Source organism: Salarias fasciatus, chromosome 23 (assembly GCF_902148845.1).
Source record: "Salarias fasciatus chromosome 23, fSalaFa1.1, whole genome shotgun sequence".
Classification (NCBI taxonomy): Eukaryota; Metazoa; Chordata; class Actinopteri; order Blenniiformes; family Blenniidae; genus Salarias; species Salarias fasciatus.
The window spans coordinates 964,604-986,274 of record NC_043766.1 but is presented as its reverse complement, the minus strand read 5'-3'; the positions used below and the strand labels follow the sequence as shown (position 1 = coordinate 986,274).

General features: G+C 47.4%; 1 protein-coding gene across 2 annotated transcripts in view; it reads left to right on the top strand.

The window, feature by feature from the left end:
• nlgn1 (neuroligin 1) overlaps positions 1-19,526 on the top strand; it is a 155,361-nt gene extending 135,835 nt beyond the window's left edge. For both annotated transcript variants that reach the window (XM_030084042.1, XM_030084041.1), the window contains 7 exons: positions 13,793-14,005; positions 14,137-14,403; positions 14,473-14,834; positions 14,951-15,111; positions 16,818-16,974; positions 17,279-17,356; positions 18,699-19,526. In XM_030084042.1, the coding sequence (XP_029939902.1) occupies positions 13,793-14,005; positions 14,137-14,403; positions 14,473-14,834; positions 14,951-15,111; positions 16,818-16,974; positions 17,279-17,356; positions 18,699-19,301 (1,841 nt within the window). In that variant the 3' untranslated portion in view covers positions 19,302-19,526. The remainder of the gene's footprint in view (positions 1-13,792; positions 14,006-14,136; positions 14,404-14,472; positions 14,835-14,950; positions 15,112-16,817; positions 16,975-17,278; positions 17,357-18,698) is intronic.
• Positions 19,527-21,671: the final 2,145 nt, after the last annotated feature.

The window sequence follows — 21,671 nt, the reverse complement described above, 5'->3', positions numbered from 1 at the left end:
ATTTTTTTCCCCCCCTTCCTGAATCAAATGAGAGCTTGTTAGTTTTCTAAGAAATCCACCTCTGATTGATTTGTGGAAGTTGTTAGCTTGGCACAGATTTCCTTATCATATTAGAACTCTTAACTTTCCTTCTTTACACTCTGATGGAGTTGCTCCGATTCCGATGCCAGTATCAGAAATTGTGCCGATACTGCCGAAAATGCTGGCATCAATATCGGCGAGGGCACCGATCCGACACCACTGGTTTTGCTCCGTTAGCTCTGACACATCTGTCAAATCTTCTTCTTCTGCAGTGTTTTATGGCAGCTTGCATCCCGTTGGTTGCACTACCGCCATCTGCTGGTCGTTAGCTCTGACGCAGTTCTTTGCCGCGCCGCTGTGCTGCAGCTTGCTGTTTTGGACGGACGAGGAGGACTGGATCACGTGACAGACGCACAGCGTCGTTAGAGAAGACTATTTATTGTTCAGTGTGCAGCTTCTGCTCTTTGGAGTTTTATTTTTTGAATGTAACTTCATAGGTTGGTTTTGGACCTCTGATCTGAAAAGGGCCTGAGGAACCTGAACGCCTCACAACTGCAGCTTCACTCCTGATGATCCCTGAACATCAAGATGATGAGAAAACAACAACGGAACAGTAAACAGCCATGCTAAACCAGGAACTAAACTTACCAGAACAATGTTTCCCGTGCTTTTACGAAGTGTCCCTGAACGCAGCACGGTGCTGCAGGTTGTTCACTGAATCGGAGGGCTTCAAGGTGTTTCACAAGGTAATGAAGGCGGTTTTAGGAGGAGATAGGTACTGACAGGTGTTCCTGCCTCCGTGAAGCAGCTGCCTCAGATTCTTCAAATCATCTGGCGGGCCAGACATTATCGTTCGCGGGCCAGTTCGCCAGTTGCCGACCACTGCTTCAGAGGGTTCAACCTGAGCCAGGCCTTACCACAGTGACTATCATGTGACAGCCATGCAGGCGTGGTATAATATACTGGTATGGGATTGGTACTCGGTATCGGCCGATACCCAGAGTAAAAGTATCGGAATCGGTATCATGAAACATGAGTTCCATTTTGTGAATACGTTAAGAGATTTGATGGCAGAGTTGTTTTGCAAGGGGATGTAAGGGTGTGTGATGTTTGGAGTTTTGTGCGTGCAGTTTTGAAAAAAACCATGTTTCAGCAATCGAAAAAAAATTGTAATGTATATCTACGTGTGGGCGTCTGGCTCAGAATTCCTTTTTAGCTCATCAGTTCAGAGCGTTTTCCCCATTTCCATTTCGATCAGGTGACGTATGGGGCTGGAGCAAAGCCTTGTGGGAGTATACCGCTCACTGATGTTTCTGCAGAGGCTTCAATACATGTCAGTCTGTATTGGACTGGCTGTTGCTGTCTTTCCGTGTGTGTGTGTGTGTGTGTGTGTGTGTGTGTGTGTGTGTGTGTGTGTGTGTGTGTGTGTGTGCGTGCGTGCATGAAGCCATTTCTCTTTCCGCTCACATTGCTAGAAAGGTTTGACAGCCAGTCCCTGAAGACGCCACGCCGCCTCCTCTCCCCGCTCGTCTCCATACGTCTCCTTCAGTCTCTCGTCTCCCCCCCCCCCCCCCCCCCCCCCCCCCTTCATCCTTTCACCCTCTCTCTCTATCTGTCCAGCTTTGGAAGTCTTCATTTGTAGTGTCCTCTCCTCCTCCTCCTCCTCCTCCTCCTCCTTCCCCCCCTCGGTCTTCTCTCTTTGTGCTCCAATCTTCCTCTCCCAGCATGCATAGGGAATCAGACAGTGCATTCTCATCTCTGAGCTGGTATTGGTTGACAGTTCCATGTGGAGCCTCACAGCTCCTTCTCTCTGAGACCAAACAGGAGAATCTGCTGCTCGCCCGTGTGTGTGTGTGTCGGCAAGCGACGGCCTTCCTGGTTCTTTGGCGCAGACGGATAGATGAACTTGCCAATGCTGGCCTTGAATTTGAAATCAGATATGACCGCCACTGGATCTTTTGCAGAAATCAGCCGGTCAGTAGGTTGTTATGACTTTAAAATTCACGTGTCTGAGCAGAGGAATCACTCCTGTGATGGCCATTTTTCCCAGTTCAACTCGGTTATTATTATTCTTTTGGGGTGTTAAGGTGAATATTCGTACCTGTGATTGAATTATTTTAAACATTTATTTTTGGATTGCTGGTCACACGGTTGGATTTGTCTGACCTGAAGGTTTCCCGCCTTGAACTCGCCTAATGACAAACACATCGAATATGGATGCAAAATCCATCCAAACTGCAAGCATCCCTGTCCTTTTTTGTGAATATTTGTGTACAAGAATGAGCTGTTTGTACAAAGTTTTGACTTAATTAAACTCCCCAACAAGCCTGTTGGCTTTGCGCAGAGCTTTGCTGCGTGCATCTGTTTGCAGACTTGCCAGCCATACGATGAATAAAAGATGCCTCTGTTGATGGGTGACGATGAGATGGCGCCATGCTTAATTAATATGTGAATGCGGCAGCGGTTCTGCTCCTTCGCTCTCTGCGGCGGCAGATGAAGTGTTACACGCATGATAAGCTCATCAACGTCAGAGAGAAAGGCTTTTTGTCTCTTTAGAGAAACTGATTGAAGCCACATACATTGGGAGATCATTTCCAGCTGTCAAACTTGTCAGCCATAATTAATGGATAGACATTATTTTGCTCAGAATTACAGAATAGTATTTGAACAACCCTGAAATTTAAATCCCCGCCTTTTTATTTCCGGTTAAATATCGCATGGCTGATATATCCTGATGACAAGGGGGTGACTCCAAGTAGTAAAGCTCCACCTGGCCTGGGGACTACAGCGAGGAAGCCAAAAAGATGACACTAGAGAGGGGCGGCGGGGTGGGGGGGGGGAACATGGATGCTGTTAAAGTAGCAGTAAAATTATGGCGAAAAAGATTTGACCCGTTGGACTTACTATTTAACGTCCGGCTTGTGTGTTTATTGGAGAAGTGCGCCAACAGGAAATAACAGCGTTTGTGTAGTGACTGATGCTCGCGCTGTCATGCTCCGTCCCTGTCCTTCTTAGGCAGACTTATAGGGAAATAAGCCCAGAAAAAAGCTCACTGTAGGAGAAAAAGAGACACAAATGTAATGCAGCCATTGTAGTTGGGGATCTCTGAGATGAGCTCCTCTTGACGTCAAATCCATTGCCTCTTTTTTGAGACAAATGGGTTTTAATCAGAAGAAATTCTCCCAGCAGAGGTTTCGCTGAGAACGTGTGGACCTGACGGGTTTCGCTACTCAGAGCTCAGCCCTTCTCCTGCTCGCTCCACAGCTCCACAATTCATTTGGAGTTTGTCAGCTGACATCTGAAGGGTCCTTTTTGCGTTATTATGCTTTTTTTTTTTTTGTTTGTTTTCTTCATCTATTTCTATATTTGATTTTTGGAGCTTGTTTTTGGAACTACACTTGCTCCTGATTGCCGTTTTCTCCCCCCCCCCCCACCCCCTTCTTTTGCTTTTCATCTGTTAGGATTTGCTCGCTTGTTCTTGAGCGAGTCTATCTGTGTCAGTCAGCTCAGTGCGGCGGCTCCGACTGAAAATGTAAAGCTTGGGGAAAAAGAGAGCCAAGTCAAAGTCTCTGCTGGACACCGCGAATGAGAACAGAACATCTGAAGAACCTGGCAGGAGACGGCAGCCTTTTCTCAGCGGCTCCCTCTAGACCGCTCTGCTGTCTGGGATTCTGTCTTTGTCTTTTGTTTGTTTTCCTTCTCTTCTTCCCTTTGATTTGAACTTTTTCCTCAACGTTTCAGGTCAAATTTCAACTGGAATATAGCATCGCTGTTTGTTTTCCCTTTTTTTTTTCTTCCTTTAGTTTTATATCCTTCCATTAATGTAGCTATTCTTTCATGATCAGTCGTACATTTGAGGTGTTCCCATCCTTTAAAGTACAGAGCGGGACAGTTTCGCATTGAAGAACCGGTCCCCCTGCTCGGGTGTGCTCTGAGTGCAATCTGTTGAACCAGCTGTGTGAGGGATCCTTGAAAACACTCGAGGATGACCTCTCCATTGGATGGCCACTCCATTGGCCGGCTGCCGTCCAGCCGGAGCGTGACACTGCATCGTTTTCCGGACTAAACTGCTGTACAGTGCCCCGTTTCAGCGTGCTGGCATCGTAAAGCCCTGCTAATGTTGTTGTTCACACACTAGATGAATGATTCAGTGAGGTATTTCTCTGTCAGCAACAGTTGGCTCTGGCAGCCTTGTCAACAAACATAAGGTGGATTTACAGAAATCATCGACTGTGTTGCTTCTGGACAAACATCAGTAAGATTTCTGAGGTTTGCGCCACAGCTGCCGAGGCATCATATCCGAGCCGACTGGAGAACCGAGTCACTTTACGGCACACGCGCAAGTCGGTCATATCAATGATCCCTTTGAATCTGGCCGACGTTTAACACATGAGAGAGATCGCATTAAATCAGCCCGTGTGTGATGTGCCACACAGCTCAATAAACTCAGTCAATGCTGCGTCTGTAAACATCAGTGAAAAACAGATAATCCCCTCTCGCCTAAGGAATATAGGCTTTTTCAGCTTTCATCCACTTCCTGATAATCCCGATTCGATGCCAGAGGGAGTTTTATTCAGCAGGATCTGATGTACATAACCATTAAATGACGATGACGCGGGCGGAGAAAGGAAGGTGGAGAAATGTTGGTGGAACTAAGAAGTGATTATTCAGAATATGACAATAACGTGATCAGAGGGAGAAGACATGAATCCTGTTTCTGTCTGTCCTGAGTGCAGTCACAGTAGTTTGTCAACACGTCCACGGAATGATCGCTGAGTGTAACCAGTGCCCAGACGCAAAGACCTAAGAAACCTTTTTTTTTTTTGACAGGGTATTTGAATATTCTTCCCTGTCCTCCCATTTGTCTTTAACACTCTCAAACAACCCTCAAACTTGACTTTCAGGGGGAGAACGCCGGTGAAGTTCGAAATGGTAAAGGCCAAAGAATGACAAAACGGCCAAGGAGAAGTGCCTGGGCAATGCTAACCTTTACTCGGCCTCACACAAATTGACAAAAAAAAAAAAAAGCAGAGAAAAGAGCAGAGTGTTCCATCTGGGCAAGTAACCTTTTCTCCAGCCACCAATCAGGCGACTGCCACTGGTCTGTGTGTGTGTGTGTGTGTGTGTGTGTGTGGAGGGGTGGGGGGGGGGGGGGTCTGCACAGGTATTTACTGTATAGAGTACAGGAGGTAAAGTGAAACAAAAAATCATATTGTGACACAAGCATCAAAAATTTTGTGTGTGTGTGTGTGTGTGAGAGAGAGAGAGAGAGAGAGAGCTATTGCACAAGGTGGGCTGACATTTCTCCAGCCAGCCTGTTTATGACTGGAGGCAATGGGCAGTCACACAGAGACATCAACTCCTAGGTGGCCAGTGCCTCATTAGAGAGGACACACTGACAGACAGGGGAGAGAAGGAAGAAGTGATGGAGGAATGCACTCCATCCATCCATCCTTCCATCCATCCATCTATCCATCCGTCCGTATTCTTTCCCATTGAGCCCAGTCAGCTTTGAATTGGAAGTGGTCAGTGGGCGTCCTGATCAGATGCCTGGGCAGCCTCAACTGGCTCCACACGGCAGCAACAAACACAACACAACAGCAACAAACACAACAGAAAAAAACCCACAACACAACAGCAACAAACACAACAGCAAAAAACACATCAGCAAGAAGACACACCACAACAGCAACAAACACACCACAACAGCAACAAACACAACAGCAAAAAACACATCAGCAAAAAAAAAAAAAACACAACAGCAAAATACAAGCAACAAACACAGCAGAAAAAATCCACAACACAACACAAAATACAAGCAAAAAACACAGCAGTAAAAAGCCACAACAGCAAAAACACAACATACAAACAAAAAACACAACAGAAAAAAAAACCACAGTACAACAGCAAAAAGCCACAACACAACAGCAGCAAACACAACATACAAGCACAGAACACAACAGCAAAAAACAGAACAGAAAAAAACCCACAACACGACAGCAAAAAACACAGCATACAAGCAAAAAACACAACATCAAAAAACCACAACACAGCTTAAAAAAAAAAACTTGACACAACAGCAAACTAGAATTTGGCACTCAGAGAGTGCAGACCTCTGCCACAGCTCAAATCAGCCACCAACAACAATAAGAACACCGTATATGATAAAACAAAAGTTACGAATGTAACTACGGTTCTATGAATCCCGGATGACCGCCAGAGGCAGTGCTTAAAGCACTGGAATGTTCCCTTTGCGCATGTGTAGTTTGAGTATGTATACCAACAAAGTCACTTGTGACCCCTGGGTGACCCAGAAACTGTATAAGTTCAGGGCTCCACCCACAATCGTCTCCTACGGAATCTTCTCGCGTGACCACGAGGATTCCGAGTGACAGAGCACTCTGGCGGTCATCTGGGATTCAGAGAACCATAGTTACATTCGTAACTTTCGTTCTATTTCATCCCTACTGACCGCCAGAGGCGGTGCTTAAAGTACTGGAATGACGTATGCCAACTTGTTCACGAGAAATCCCAGAGACCAATCCCACTGAAAAGCCTCTGCAGGGCCCAGTACCAACCGCAGTGGATGCGGAGGCACAATGGCCATCCTGTAGGACCTGGAAAAGGTGTCAGGCATCGTCCCGACGGCAACAGCCCACACCTTGCCCAGGGGCACCCCCTTCAGGGCGACCCATGACGTGGACACCGTCCAGGTGGAGTGGCAATGCACACCCTTGGGCAGAAGCCGCCCTGCGGCTTGATAGGAATGGCAAATGGTGTCCACAACCCACTGGGACAGGCACTGCCTGGAAAGAGCAGAGCCCCGACTAGGGCCTCCGTAGTGGACAACAGGCTGGTCAGATGTCAGCACATCTGCCGCAGCATCCATGTAGCTTCTCAGAGCTCCGACTGGACACAAGAGCTCTGGCCAGCGCGCCACCCGCCCCATCCGGGTGCCACCGGAGGCATGCCAGGCGAATAGACAGAGCGCGGAGCCGCACACTACGCTGTGGTAACGACCAGCATGAACGCCGTCTTACGTAACACATACTGCAGCTCTGCTGCTGCCAGAGGTTCAAGGGGAGGCTGACACAAGCTCTCCAGCACCATATATAGATCCAAGGTGGGTGCCCACAGGCTCCAGGGGGGGTGGGCCTCAGAGCCCCCCTGAGGAAAGCCCACACCAGAGTATGGTCCCCAATCGCCCCGCCTGCAACCACGCATGGTGGGCTGGCTCACACTGGCCAGTAGGGGGCCACCAGCGGCAGTGTGTGTGTGTGTGTGTGTGTGCCCCTCTGAAGCGCCCTGATGGGCGTTGACCAAGGAGAGGGGCCGGTGGGAACGTCCACAGAAGGACTTGTGGCCAAGAGCTAGTGTGAGGGGGCAGGGGGGGGGAGGGTGTGTACACGGCCCCACCCCGGTAGCTTGTATGCCCACGGTCCGGGGGGGCTGGGACGGGGGCATGCGGGCCTCAAAAAACAGAGATACACCCCTGGCCTGCACACTACAATGAAGACGCCAGAGAATGCTACGAGCAGAGAAAGACCGCGGTGGCTCCCTCCGCCTGCTAGCGGCGGCGTCCCCCGTCGCAGCGGGGGTGTACGTGATACCCAGACCATGTAGTAGCTGGGGTATGCGGGGGCTGTGCCTTCTGCCCACAACACACATCACTGACTGGCCGCTCAGCCGAGGAACGCGCTAGCGGCCGCATGCTATCACCAACGCCACCGCAGTGGCAGCGGGAACGGCAGGCCCCGTCCGCCTGCTAGCAGCGGTGTCACCTGCCTGAGCAGCTGATATGTAACAATCAGAAAGAACGCAGCGGCCGGTGGAAAAGGAGGCTGATCCCGCGACATCACAACATACCTCACTGACTAGCCGCCTAGCCGAGTTAGCGCTGTGCACCACGGCGGCGGGGGTGGGGGCACCCCGCACGTTGCAGCACCACGTTCATCGGTGCAATCAGAAGCCGAGTCAGCGGTCTTGGCGAGGAGCTCAATGCGACTCCACAACAGTCAGAAGCACAACATCACACCAGCCAAATCGCTTCCTGAAGCCGGGCGAGGAACGCGAGCAGCGTCCCTTCGCCCCAAGTTACCACCGACCATGCCGCAATGGCTACTGTCGTCATGTAAACAAGCCCGGGGGAGCAGCCGCTCCCCCCATCAGTCACCATGAGGAATAGTAAATCCAGCAACCTTACCATCTGCCGGAGGTATGAATGAATCTCTCACCACAGGCGAAGTGCAGCGCCGCCGAATCAGGTGAACGGGACCGCAACACGTCACAGCCTTTGGAGGGCACAAAGCAGCCCTGACCTCGAAGGTCACAAGGCTCCCATTGATGGTGCATCACGACGCCGCACAGGCTCGTCCCGTCAGGTGTACACGAACTGAACGCAAGAAGAAAAATAAGGGATGATTGTGGGTGGAGCCCTGAACTTATACAGTTCCTGGGTCACCCAGGGGTCACGAGTGACTTTGTTGGTATACATACTCAAACTACGCATGTGCGAAGGGAACATTCCAGTGCTTTAAGCACCGCCTCTGGCGGACAATAGGGATGAAATAGAACCACATTGTGATCGGGGGTGTGATCGGAGCGGAGCGCTGCGGCGTGCGGCGTGTGGCGCCTCTCTCTCTCGCCCTCTCTCCCTGTGTGTGTGTGTGTGTGTGTGTGTGTGTGTGTGTGTGTGGAGGGGGGGGGGGGTCTGCACAGGTATTTACTGTATAGAGTACAGGAGGTAAAGTGAAACAAAAAATCATATTGTGACACAAGCATCAAAAATTGTGTGTGTGTGTGTGTGTGTGTGTGTGTGTGTGTGTGTGTGTGTGTGTGTTTATCTGAAAAGGAAAACCGAAAAGCAACATAATTTACGTTATTTTACTTTATTTTAATTGGAAAATTGACCGGATTCTCTCGTATTTTCCGTTCCCGACTTCCTGTCTGGTGCAATCTGCTCTGTCCAGCTTTACAACTGGCGCTCCACGGCGTGCGCGGCTCGCGGAGAAAATAGAGAGGAGCGGAGCGCCGGCAGTCCATGGCGCGAGCCGCTACGCCTCCTGTATGAGCCGTCAGATAGGTGAACAGCGGCGCCGATCTGAAACTCAGTGCACAGTGTGAACCAGGCGTTTGTCCCCCCTGTCGGCGGGCCTGCCCAACTGAAAGACTCCCTATCTCTCAATGATAAAGAATCCTTTAAAAAATTCCTGTATCCAGACAGTGATCCGGATCATCACCAAAATTTAATGGATTCTAAGTTAGCCCAGGACCCACCTCTCCACAAAGTTTCATTGCAATCCGTCCATTACTTTTTCCGTAATTTTGCTAACAAACCAACCAACAAACCAACAAACCGACGTGATTACATAACCTCCTCGGCGGCGGTAAAAACACATCAGCAAAAATTGCTGTCCTGCGACGTTTTGGCCCGGTGTAGGTACCTGATTTGTCCGGGCTCCTAAATCTGTCCGGGGGGCCCATGCCTGCCGATGACATCACCTAAACCCGCTTCCTACGGCAAGTCCCCGTGGACAAATAACAGATAGATCGCTAGACAGATAGCTAGCTAGCTAGCTAGCTAGACAGATGGCTAGCTAGCTAGATAGATAGATAGATAGATAGATAGATAGATAGATAGATAGATAGATAGATAGGGTATTTATTGACAAAACAAAATAAACCAATATAGATATCAAGTATTTATGAATATTTACGATGAATACATTGTTCTAGCTAGCTAGCTAGATAGCTAGCTAGCCAGATAGATAGATAGATAGGGTATTTATTGACAAAGCAAAATAAACCAATATAATTATCTAGTATTTAGGAATATTTACTATGAATACATCATTCAATAGATAGATGTTTTTTTTCATTCTAAACCTGATATATATTCGAAATGTAGATTTTTAATGTTTAATATATTTAAGGAGCGAGACATCACAAGATTTTTTTTTTTAATTCTTAATTTTTATTCGTAATGCAGTAGTTCTTACAGTTTTTAAATGAACACACTGCTTTTGTAGGCAAAACCCGTGGTTTTGATACTGGTGAAGAGTATCAAAACAAACGCTGTATTTTTACAACCAATCATACTGCCATTCATAACGTGATACGTCATTCAAGCCAATTGGAACGTGCCACGTCATCGTATATGTAGTTGGCCCAATCAGAATGTGATACGTCGTCGGCAGGCAGATTTGGCAGCCCGGACACATCTGGTACCTACACCGGCTCATGTCTCTATTCTCTTACCTTTACGTCTCCTTGAAGGACTGGATTATCTGCTGCTCACTGCTACTTTACTGTCTGATTAGCATTAAGCTAAGCAGATTCAACACTTCTTCCTCCATTTGGAAATAAATGTGTGGTTCGGTCGGGTTCATCTCATTCAGGAGCCGTGTGACGAATCAGACTCTTTCTCGCTGCCGCCGTGGCTCCTCCCGTTGCAGCATGCATGTCACCGCTTAATATTTCAGCGGTTTTATTACAAAATTAATACAGCGAAACGTATCTGGCCTTAGCCGACTGAAAATAGCACATGCTAAAGATACACTCCCTCTCTCTTCAACACCAAAGCATTCTGACCCTGGAGTGGCTGCATTACTTTTTCATTCCCTCTGTCCATCCCTGTGCCTCCATCTTTATTTTATCATCCATCTACAGAGCTAAACGTGTCGGAGCTATCTTTGACTTTGCCTCCTATGCAGGGTTTATGGTTTTCCAAAATGCCACCTTCCATTCCGAGTGCCATCGTCCTTTTTTTTTATCTTTGTATCGCTCCCTTCAGCACCTCCCACGCTCTTTTCTCACATTGTCATCCACCTCTCCCCGTTCTCTGGCTAAAACGCATTGCATTCCGGTCCTGTCTTATTTATTTATTTTTAGGAAACCGTTTCATAAAACGCATAAACAAGTACACACAGATGCACACGGCGTTTTCCGCCGCCTGTCAGAGTGTGCTTCCCACCTCACAGCTGCTCATCTCTGCTGAGTTTCGTCTCTTTTATGTTCCAAGAGACTTTGAGTGTGAACATTAAATTACTAAGTGTATTCTTTTAAGTTGGGTCTTATGCTCACCTCTCATTCCAAAACAATGTTTTATTCATCGCTGCTTTTGTCTGTCAAATATGTGCATTTGTTTCATAAATATCGATGACCTTGCTGTTTCGTATTGCTGAATATGTATTACACTTTCCTGATTGCGCTGTGGAAGACGAACAGGGAAGAAAAACACCTTCTTGAATCTTCGTTTTTTTATTGTTTGTGTTGTTTTCGGCACAACAGTCAAGGCCCCATCATTCGCTCTTCCCTTCCTCCTGCCACATTTCTTTAATTACGGGCCGTTATGCATTCGCTCCACAAAGGGCGGAATAGCTGGAGTAACAGTTTAATCACATCCACACCTTCCGAGAGAAGTCCTCCCCGCCTGCCGCCGCCGCCGCCACGGCGGGGCAGTGGGAGGCAATCTATACTGGCTTGTCCTGTAGGCAAATCTGTTAGGGCAGCGACACAAATTAACATGTGTTTGTGTTTGTGCAGAGCAAGAAATATGAACGGCGGCTCGTTTCATTCTCGACGTTGACAGCGTAATTTGATTTGCGTTGCAGGGTTGTGTGTGTGTGTGTGTGTGTGTGTGTGTGTTGGAGACAGTGGATTAGAGGTGGAGGCTGATGGACGGACGGCGACTCGCTGTGGAATATTTACAGTAACGGGTGCCTGACGAACGAAACAGGACTTTCTGAACTCTACAAAGCGCCATTTGCACGTCGAACTGGAATCGTATGTGCAGCCGGTGGAGGAGGAAGTACTGAAGCTCAGGACTTAAAGATATTGTCAAACTGCCAACAAGCCAAGTCGAGTCAAACTTCTGGAGAAATAAACTGCACCAAGCAAGTTCTGCTGTTATTTCTTGCAGATAAAGTTTTTTGTTTTTTTTTTCTTTTTGAACTTGGTACTTTGTGACAGTCTGTTCTCTCTATAAAAAAATCCAAAGCCGTGTGTTTTCACTGGAAATGAGGGGATTTGAACCAAATCATTCACTGATGTTTGTAGACTGATTATTAGTTTGTAGAAATTTGAGGAAGCTGATTGTAAAGCTTCAGATCTTCCCTGCCGCTAGAAAACGTCAACTGTTGCGAGTTTTAGCAGGGCTGCACCTGAGTCAGTCGTCGTCCCCCCCACCCCGCCGCCGCCGTCTGAACCGAGGCTTAATGAGCGAGCGTCCTGCAGCTCGGCGTTCATTCTTTCCCAGTGAGGAATGCTTTGTGCCTCATCAGCGCGCTCCCCAGCCGGCTGCCCCGGGTGCGCCGTTGTCTCCGGCGTTGCTTCGGCATGCAGGGGAGCAGATCGAGATGGAGGAGCTGCTGAGGCACTGTAAATATTTGGAGCTGCTGTTGCACCATTTGTTTTTGAGGCCGACATCCGCAGACTGCAGGGAGGAGCGGGGCGATGTTGTTCAATGCATAGCAGGAGAGGTTTTTTTTTTTTTTTTTTTTTTTTTTGCTGAAGTTTCAGGCAACATCCAAGCCATCCCAATTCCAGTTCGATGTGATAGAGATTCTCATTATTGGATTTTCTCCATACCTCAGCAGGCACAGGGGGAATATTGATTTGTGCAAAAACAAGAAATCGTTGCATTAATTCTTACATCATTACGTTCTATTCACCTCCTCAGTTTTCATACTTCCGGTGGATTTTATCTGAAACAGGCCGTCGTTTCTGTCTCTGTGGATGCTTTCCCCTCCGTCCCGCCGGGTTCTTTTAGCGTTCCCCGTCCTCTCCTTTGTCTCCCGCAGACGGGCCGTGGCGTTCTCTCGTTAATCCCGTCGCATTGTGAACATCTCCGTCCCTCGCTGTCTCTCTTCCCTCCACTTCTGTAATAAGCCACGTCTTGCTGGCGGAGTTTACATGCTTCAGTTGGCACTGTTTTCCCCCCTCTTACCCTCCATCCTCTGCTCTCCCTCTCTCTCTCTCTCTCTCTCTCTCTCTTTCAGTTGCTGTCCTTTTTCAAAAAGAGAGAGAGAGAGAGGATTACAGTATCCAGAGCATGACTGTGAAAAATAGATGTGTGCAGCAAAAGAAGTAAAAAAAAAAAAAAAAAAAAAAAAAAGTCCCTTTCTCTCTCTCTCTCTCTCTCTCTCTCTCTCTCCCTCTCTCCCTCCCTCTCTTTCTGCTTGGACAGAGATAGCGTGGATAAAAGCTGGATTCCTGGATCACGGTTCACCTCAATATTGTCGTCCAAGGCAGCTTTACAGCCAAGCCGCTGAATAACAGTCTCCCCCTGATCACAGACAAGACAAAGATTTAAAGAAAAAAAAAAGAAAATAAATCCTCCAACACGAACACGTATGATCTGGGGAAACTTGGCGGGATTGTTGGGGAATCGGGCAGGTTCCCAGCATGCCGTCAAACTGCACCTTCCTCAATAGAGAGGCGCCAATATGAACATTTTGACAAATGCCGATATCCCATATTAAAGGTGCAACAGGCAGCATTACGTCGCGTAATGTGTATTTTTTTGCATTTCCACCTTACCCTTAATTCTAGAGATGGACAATTTCAGCGAAAATTCATCACTGTATACATTGTTTGAAAGTGAAGCTGCTTCATCATGACTACAGACTCCCAGCAGATCTTTTTCTAAAAAAAAAAAATCCTTCTGCAAGTTATTAATTTTTCATTTCAAGAAGAAATGAGCTTTTATAGCATGGAAGACTCTCGGTACAAAGTTAAACAAAGCTGTGTGTTTTCTGTGTGCTCTGTGCAGGCTTCCTCAGCACTGGCGATCAAGCAGCCAAAGGGAATTACGGCTTGCTGGACCAGATCCAGGCCCTGCGCTGGACCAGTGAGAACATAGCAGCCTTCGGCGGCGACCCGCTGCGAATCACGGTGTTCGGCTCGGGCGCCGGCGCTTCCTGCGTGAACCTGCTCACGCTGTCCCACTACTCCGAGGGCAACCGCTGGAGCAACTCCACAAAAGGTAGCATCCATCCCTTGGAAATTTAAAATCAGATGTTTAAGAACTTTGGGAAATCTGCGATCGGCATTTTATGGATTGTTGAGTTTATTTTGGACGCTCGCTCTCGTCCCGCGGCTGTGTTTTGTCTCCAGGTCTTTTCCAGAGAGCCATCGCCCAGAGCGGGACGGCTCTGTCCAGCTGGGCCGTCAGTTTCCAGCCGGCCAAGTACGCCCGGATGCTGGCCAGGAAGGTGGGCTGCAACCTGGAGGACACCGTGGAGCTGGTGCTGTGCCTGCAGAGGAAACACTACAAAGAGCTCGTGGATCAGGACATCCAGCCAGCCCGCTACCACATCGCCTTCGGCCCCGTTATCGATGGGGATGTTATACCTGACGACCCTCAAATACTGATGGAGCAAGGTACGTCAGACGTCCGCGCCTCACTTTGCTTGACTTTTGCAATTTCACACAAATATTGTCTCTTATTAGGCGAATTCCTCAACTACGACATAATGCTGGGAGTGAACCAAGGCGAGGGCCTGAAGTTTGTGGAGCTCATCGTGGACAACGAAAACGGCGTCCAGGCTAACGACTTCGACTATGCCGTGTCCAGCTTTGTGGACGACCTGTATGGCTACCCAGAGGGCAAAGACATCCTCAGGGAGACCATCAAGTTTATGTACACTGACTGGGCAGACAGGCACAACCCCGAAACCCGCCGGAAGACGCTGCTCGCCCTTTTCACCGATCACCAGTGGGTGGCACCGGCCGTTGCCACGGCGGACCTGCACTCCAGTTTCGGCTCGCCAACCTACTTCTATGCCTTCTATCATCACTGTCAGACGGAACAGGTGAGCCACTTTACCGGGTATCTCTCTGTGTTCCCCATCCTCTTTAATCTGATCGTGTTCGCAAAAAAATCAACACAGTAACTTTCTCGCACGCTACCCGTGTCCGTTCCCCGCAGGTTCCTCCGTGGGCGGACGCAGCGCACGGAGACGAGATCCCATACGTGTTCGGCCTGCCCATGATCGGCCCGACGGAGCTGTTCCCCTGTAACTTCTCCAAGAACGACGTGATGCTCAGCGCCGTGGTCATGACCTACTGGACCAACTTCGCCAAGACGGGGTGTGTAGACTTCTGAAGGGAAAAATGCAAAATAGACTAATTATGGTCACCTCATTACTTAGAGTGATCTGTAGCTCCAGCCGTCCAGAACCGCTGATGAACTACTGTAGCTCAAGCTGAAGAACATGTTAGCAGCTTTTCTTTCTTTCTGAATCTGGAGAAACATACGAATTGCTGACCTTCCATGCATTTTCTTCTTTCAATTCCTGCAGTGTTCCATGAATTCTTTTTGCGACCTCGCAACTTTGTCTGATCACCGCATCTTGACTGAATTGCAGGGTCGTGCAGAATGCGACTTGCAGAGAGTCTGCTTTGGGATTTACACACAGATTCGGGTGTGGGTTCATTCAGCCGTGATCAGTAATTCGACAGGTGATCTGCAGCTGTTCCCCGAGCGGCTCCATTAACACGCTTGACCATACAATTTCATATGTACTCTTCTATAAAACCTGGCGTGGCCAAGTGCAATTCACTTTTTTGCAGGCTCTCATTTTTATAGCTCTTGATCAACATGAACCTTCTGTTACTGGAGCTAATTGATATTTTTACTGTAATTGTGTTTCCTCAGTATAAAACCCACATTTGATGACCAAGACTGGAGAATTATGCTATTGGGTTTTATGGACTGAGCAGTGTAATTGGTATTCTTCGAGGATACTCTCTATGTCTCCAATTACATTATTAATAAATGGCCATAGCCTGAAGAGTGACATTCTGGATGCAACAAAATTAAAATCCTTTTTCGTCCCCTCTTTTGTCTCATGTTGCCTTGCAGCATATCGTCATGGCAGTAATTGTTTTTCTGTAGCATAATGGGCGGACATTGGCTGTTTCTGTGCGCTGCCCAGCGGGCCCGAGGGAAGCAGGAAAGGCACTAATGACCTACATTTATAACCCCGAATTGACGTGGATTGCCGGGTACCTGGGAGATTTATGCCACCAATTTGAATGGTTTAGCGTGTTCCTGACGAGGCCTGGCTGGCTCCGTGCGCCGCTCTCAGACAATGGGGCGCTCGGCGGGTCTGAATGGGCCGCCATAGCTCACGTCACGGGCTCTGGTCCATTCAGATCAAGCTCCAGAGTTTTCATTTGGGCCAGAATCCCTTGCTGGAAGCCCCTCTATACATATAAACTGATCATGATAGACCTGGCCTGCATTTGCAACGAATTTTGGTTTTCGCTCGCGATATTCTGATGGCAAGAATCCTAAAAATAAAGAGCATATAGCATTTAAAAGCTTGCTTGCACTGCCAATTTGTGTAAATAATACATAAAGAGGTTCACTTCCAATAAGACATCCATAATTTAATAAACGTGAGAAGTAAGTTTTGACTTTCTTGCCCATTTTAGGACTGTTTTCTTCAATCAGATTTCCTTATCACCTGTGACTAATGATACCCGTTAACCTTTTAGAGGTAGATTTCATCAGTTGTGGTAACCCAGAGCGCACTGATTGAAATGTGATTAATTCAAGGCTGCATTTCACCACTTTTTTTTTTTTTTTTTTTTTTTTTTTTTAATTTTTAAATCGTACCGATTAGCCCCAGTGAAATGCTAGACCTTTCAAAATTGAAATGTTAAGCTGTAGCCCAAGAGAAAGCGCATGTCCTTCATTTTCAGTTTTGCCCTTCGCGTCCAGGCCGAGCGTTGCAAAGTGAAACCTGAGTTCAGGTCCCTGACATTTAGACTCTGCTCTTCTTCCACAGGGACCCGAACCAGCCTGTTCCCCAGGACACCAAGTTCATCCACACCAAGCCCAATCGGTTTGAGGAAGTGGCGTGGACGCGCTACAATCAGAAAGACCAGCTTTACCTGCACATTGGCTTGAAGCCTCGCGTGAAAGAGCACTACCGCGCTAACAAGGTATTAATAAAGTTTTAAAAAAGAATAGTTCAATGTGAACATATTCAGAATCTATATATCAGAATATTTTGACTAAAGCTGAGGTAAAACACATCGCCCTTGCTCATCATTGTTGACTTGCTATCAATCATATTGAAGGAAGAATGTGCAGAGTAGTCACCAGGATCAGTGATTCATGGTTGAGTGTTGTGCAGAGTCGTATCCAATGTGTATTTATCATGCTTCTTTTGCGGCGAAACACTGGAGAACGGCAGTTTTAAACCACGCAAATGACGCAAGACCACCCTGCGTGTCCTCTCCACAGGTCAACTTGTGGCTGGAACTGGTTCCTCACCTACACAGCCTCAATGAGGTGACCCAGCTCATCCCCACCACCACCAAGGTTGGTACCGAATCCCTCACCCAGGAGAATCATCATGACACTAAACATTAACAACCAGAGGTTGCAACAGATTCCTCGCAGATCCGACGGCATTTAAAGGACACGTCTCAGATGCAGCGTTCAAGCTCTTAAAGGTGCTGTAGGCAGGATTTTGCTAGTCAATGCTAATTTTTCTGTGTTTTCTTTGGATTAAATGTTAGAGTATCCATTGATAATCCTTTAGGAGTGTAGCATAACTGCTCTACCACGAGGGTGCAGCGTTTCCATCTCTCTCTGTTCTGAGCTGAAAAGGAATCTCCACAGCTCCAGGTATCTTTGACCAATCAGAAGAGCCCATGAGGCTCTAACTGTGATTGGTCAAGGGGCGTTCGTCGCATGTTCTTGTGGGAGGGGCTTAACTTGCGTAAGGGCGTGATGTCAGAGAAAACAGGACAGGATTGGCTCTGCTGGGTTTCAAATCGCCATCTTAGATGGGTCAAACCTAAGCAAGATGGCGGAGATGCGGAATCCTGCCTACAGCACCTTTAACTAGTGATTTTTTTCTGTGATCTAATACAGTTTATCACCCAGTGATCAAATAAGTTCTGCTGCGAAATGAACGCTGCTGAATCAGATGAGCCGGCGATGCAGCTGAGTGGATTAAATCCTAAAAATACTTTTTTTTATTTTTCCACCTTTTGATCCCCAGTGATTAGCGCATCCATCTGGGATGAACCCGTTGTGAAAGATGTATTTCAGGACAAATTCTGGTGAAAATATTGCTATATTACAAATTTTATTGAACCAACAATATATATGCTTTGTTTTTCTTTTTCTCTCTTTTTTTTTTTAATCTTTGGATTTTGGGTCTTATTTAGTGGTGCAACCTTTGGTAGATCAATGAAGAGTCGCAGACATTTTTTTTTTTTGATATTATTAATGTCGGCAGAGAATGAGGAGAAACAGAGAAAACCAACAAACATCATGCCTTCTTCAATATCCTGACAAATATCACTGCTCAGTGTTTCGACCTCGAAAACAACAACAACAACAACAACAACAACAGCAACAACAACAACAAAAGCCCTCTAGATAGAACTGCAAGACTTCCTTACAATGCTCAGATGTGTGGTTTTTTTTTGGCCTGGTTTGTTTTTGTCTTGAAAGACTGATAATGATTTGTTAATTTAACCATCTACCACTCTCCACACACCAGTGTGGCCACTTGTTCTGATTTATCTTAATTAATTAATTAAAGAAAACGTGATAATTTGTGGAATTAGCTGAAATTTGATTGAACTGATCAAACTTATGGTTTGCTAACTGTAGTTTGCTCCCTCCTCTTCCTGCTGTTCTCCACCAGATCCCTCCACCAGAGGTTACCAACCGCACACCAAAGACCAAAGTTATGGTGACCAAGCGACCGAACCCAACTCCGTTTCCAACCGAGACCCAGGACAGCCACAACCAGCCCCGCCTGGTGGACCAGCGCGACTACTCCACCGAGCTCTCGGTGACCATCGCCGTGGGAGCGTCCCTTCTTTTCCTCAACATCCTGGCCTTCGCCGCCCTCTACTATAAAAAGGACAAGCGCCGACACGACGTCCACCGCCGCTGCAGCCCCCAGCGGAGCGCCGCCAACGACCTGGCCCACACTCAGGAGGAGGAGATCATGTCCCTGCAGATGAAGCAGCATTCGGACCTGGACCGGGACTGCAGAGGGGTGGGGGACTCTCTGCACCCGCATGACGTGGTGCTGAGGACTGCCTGCCCACCGGACTACACTCTGGCCATGAGGCGCTCTCCGGACGACATCCCGCTCATGACGCCAAACACCATAACCATGATCCCCAGCACCATGGGAGGGCTCACCTCGCTCCACTCTTTCAACACCTTCCCCAGCAGTGGGCAGAACAACACCTTGCCCCACGCGCACCCACACTCACACTCCACCACCCGGGTATAGCCTCACGGACGCATCCACTGCAGGCAGGGACTCTGTCGGCGGAGGCCAAGAGCTAACATCGCTGCTGGAGCAGAGACTTGAGGCCCACCTGCTGACAAACCACAGATATACGTTAGTAAAAGCCAGCCTGAAGTCGCCGGATACTAATGGAATTACGCTGGGATTGTACGACGACGTGTTCATACCCGAGGGAATACAGTCAAGGGTTTGGACCGGATTGGGGAAAAAAAACAGAATAATTGTGTTTTTGTACAAAATAAAAGACAACAAGAAAAAAAAAATATAACATATATGAGTTGAAGAAACCTCACAAGCTAAGAGAGAGAGAGAGAGAGAGAGACAATGTTTTTTGTGATTATTTTTGTTCTGATATTGCAGAAAAACAAGGTAGACTAAAATACTTTTTCTTTCTAGTGACATATATGGCCTTCGGGATCTTTTGACAAATGACTGCTTGACAGTATTATCTGGAAGCAGTACAGAGAATCAGACACGCCTCAGAGGTGAGAAGAGGGAGCACTTTGTGAACGAAGGGAAACATATTGTTTTCCCTTGACATCACAGCGCAGAACTCAGTTTGTGAGGCACACAGCGGATGCTGCGCAAACCACTCCCGGCATGTCCTAACGTCGTAAATGGAGGGTATGTAAGATAAGGCAAAAACAGCTGTGACAAGGAAGGATCTGAAACCTTGAGAAACCCTGAATGCACAACAGAATGATTTTAAGGAGAAGAAAATCTTGCAAACACTTTTCATCCATTTATTTTTGAGGATTGGGAACAATTTTATTGTATAGAACCTATTTACATATCTAGACCTGTACACTAAGCACCAAGGCTGTTTAAGCCCTCTTCTCTTCTTGGGAGGAGCGTCCAAACTGCAAACCTGCCAGTAGAAAAGGACTGAACCAGTGGGAAGCAAGGGGATCCACCCTATTGACTTTCTGGCATTTCCAACTTCAAGACAGAGAGCTGAGGGACAAAAGGAGAATTGGATATTTTAGCACGATGCGCATGACAATTTATCTGCTTGATGGCTGCTCTGCTGATTATGTCATTATTAAGAGTAATTTTCACCCTCTCCCTTGGATTGATAAATTGTGGACACCTTTTCTTTCCTGATTGGATTCCAGGAAAACACACACACACACACACACACACACACACACCCTTGCAGGACCATGGGAAGTGCAGTTCCAGGTTGTGGATGTTGGGGAAATATGGAGGGGCAGGGCTGGAGTCGGGGGCACACAAACAAATGAGGGAGGATGGTTTGGTGAAACTATCTCGCAAACATAACATAGCTTGAGTGGAGCTGAGCATCTAGGGACTAGTTTTGTACTCTGTGTGTTGATACGACTTTTTGATAGTGGTTAAATCACATTACAATGTATCAATCCAATCCGTTGTACCTTGAGTTGAGATTACTGTTCTCTGTTATTTTACATATCGGACCACCATGTCATATAGACGTAACAACCTGCACTGTCTATTCCATTGCCCATTGTTTTATGTTAACAGGGAGGTGTTCTGGCTGAGTTGCAACGTGGATGCCCATTAGTTTAAAAAGAAAGAAAAAAAAAAAAGGAAACACAAAGTTGACCGCTGGGGGGGTGGGGGGGGGGGGGTGGTGGGTGTGTGTGTTCACCCTGATTCAAGCCTATACGTGACTAATGTGAGTCAAGGCCAAGCACAGACGGATCACACTGGGTAGGACTCTGTGGAATTACACAGCGGGTGGGTGTGAGGGTACACTAGGAGGAAGGGAGGTCAAATCACATGACGCACACCTCATCTGTTATTCACCGTGAGCCAAGGTGGATCATTGTTCATAGTCTTATTGCGTGGGAAGTATGTATGTTTATCAGGGAAGAAAGTCAAAAGGCTTCTTCGAGCAGCTGAGTCCCTTCTTTACCATGTTTGAAAGTGCTACTAGTTTTCTACTCTATTTTTCTACCCACTCATTTCTCAACGGTCTCCACGCCATTAAGCAGCGCTGTTAAATTGTTAGACGTGCAAGCAAAAGGCTGCCAAAGGGACTGACCAGGCTGTGAAGGATACTGTGGCCCAGCCACCTTTACGGGTTTTAGAAGCTCATCAGTGAACCTGCATCCTCCACAGCCACTACGTACGAAGGAAATGCTGTCATCTGCATAAATGGTCACCAGCAGGGAAGAACTCTGACTTGCATGTCAAAAAATTTACAAACATATTTTGGTTGATTGAGCTTATAGAACAGAATGCATTTGGTATAAATGTACAGCTTTCTTTGAGACACTCGCTGATGTAACAGACCATGTTTCCCTGGACTGGTACACAGGACATGTCCTTGAAAAGATTTTTGCCAAGAGTGTGCTGCAATCAACATTC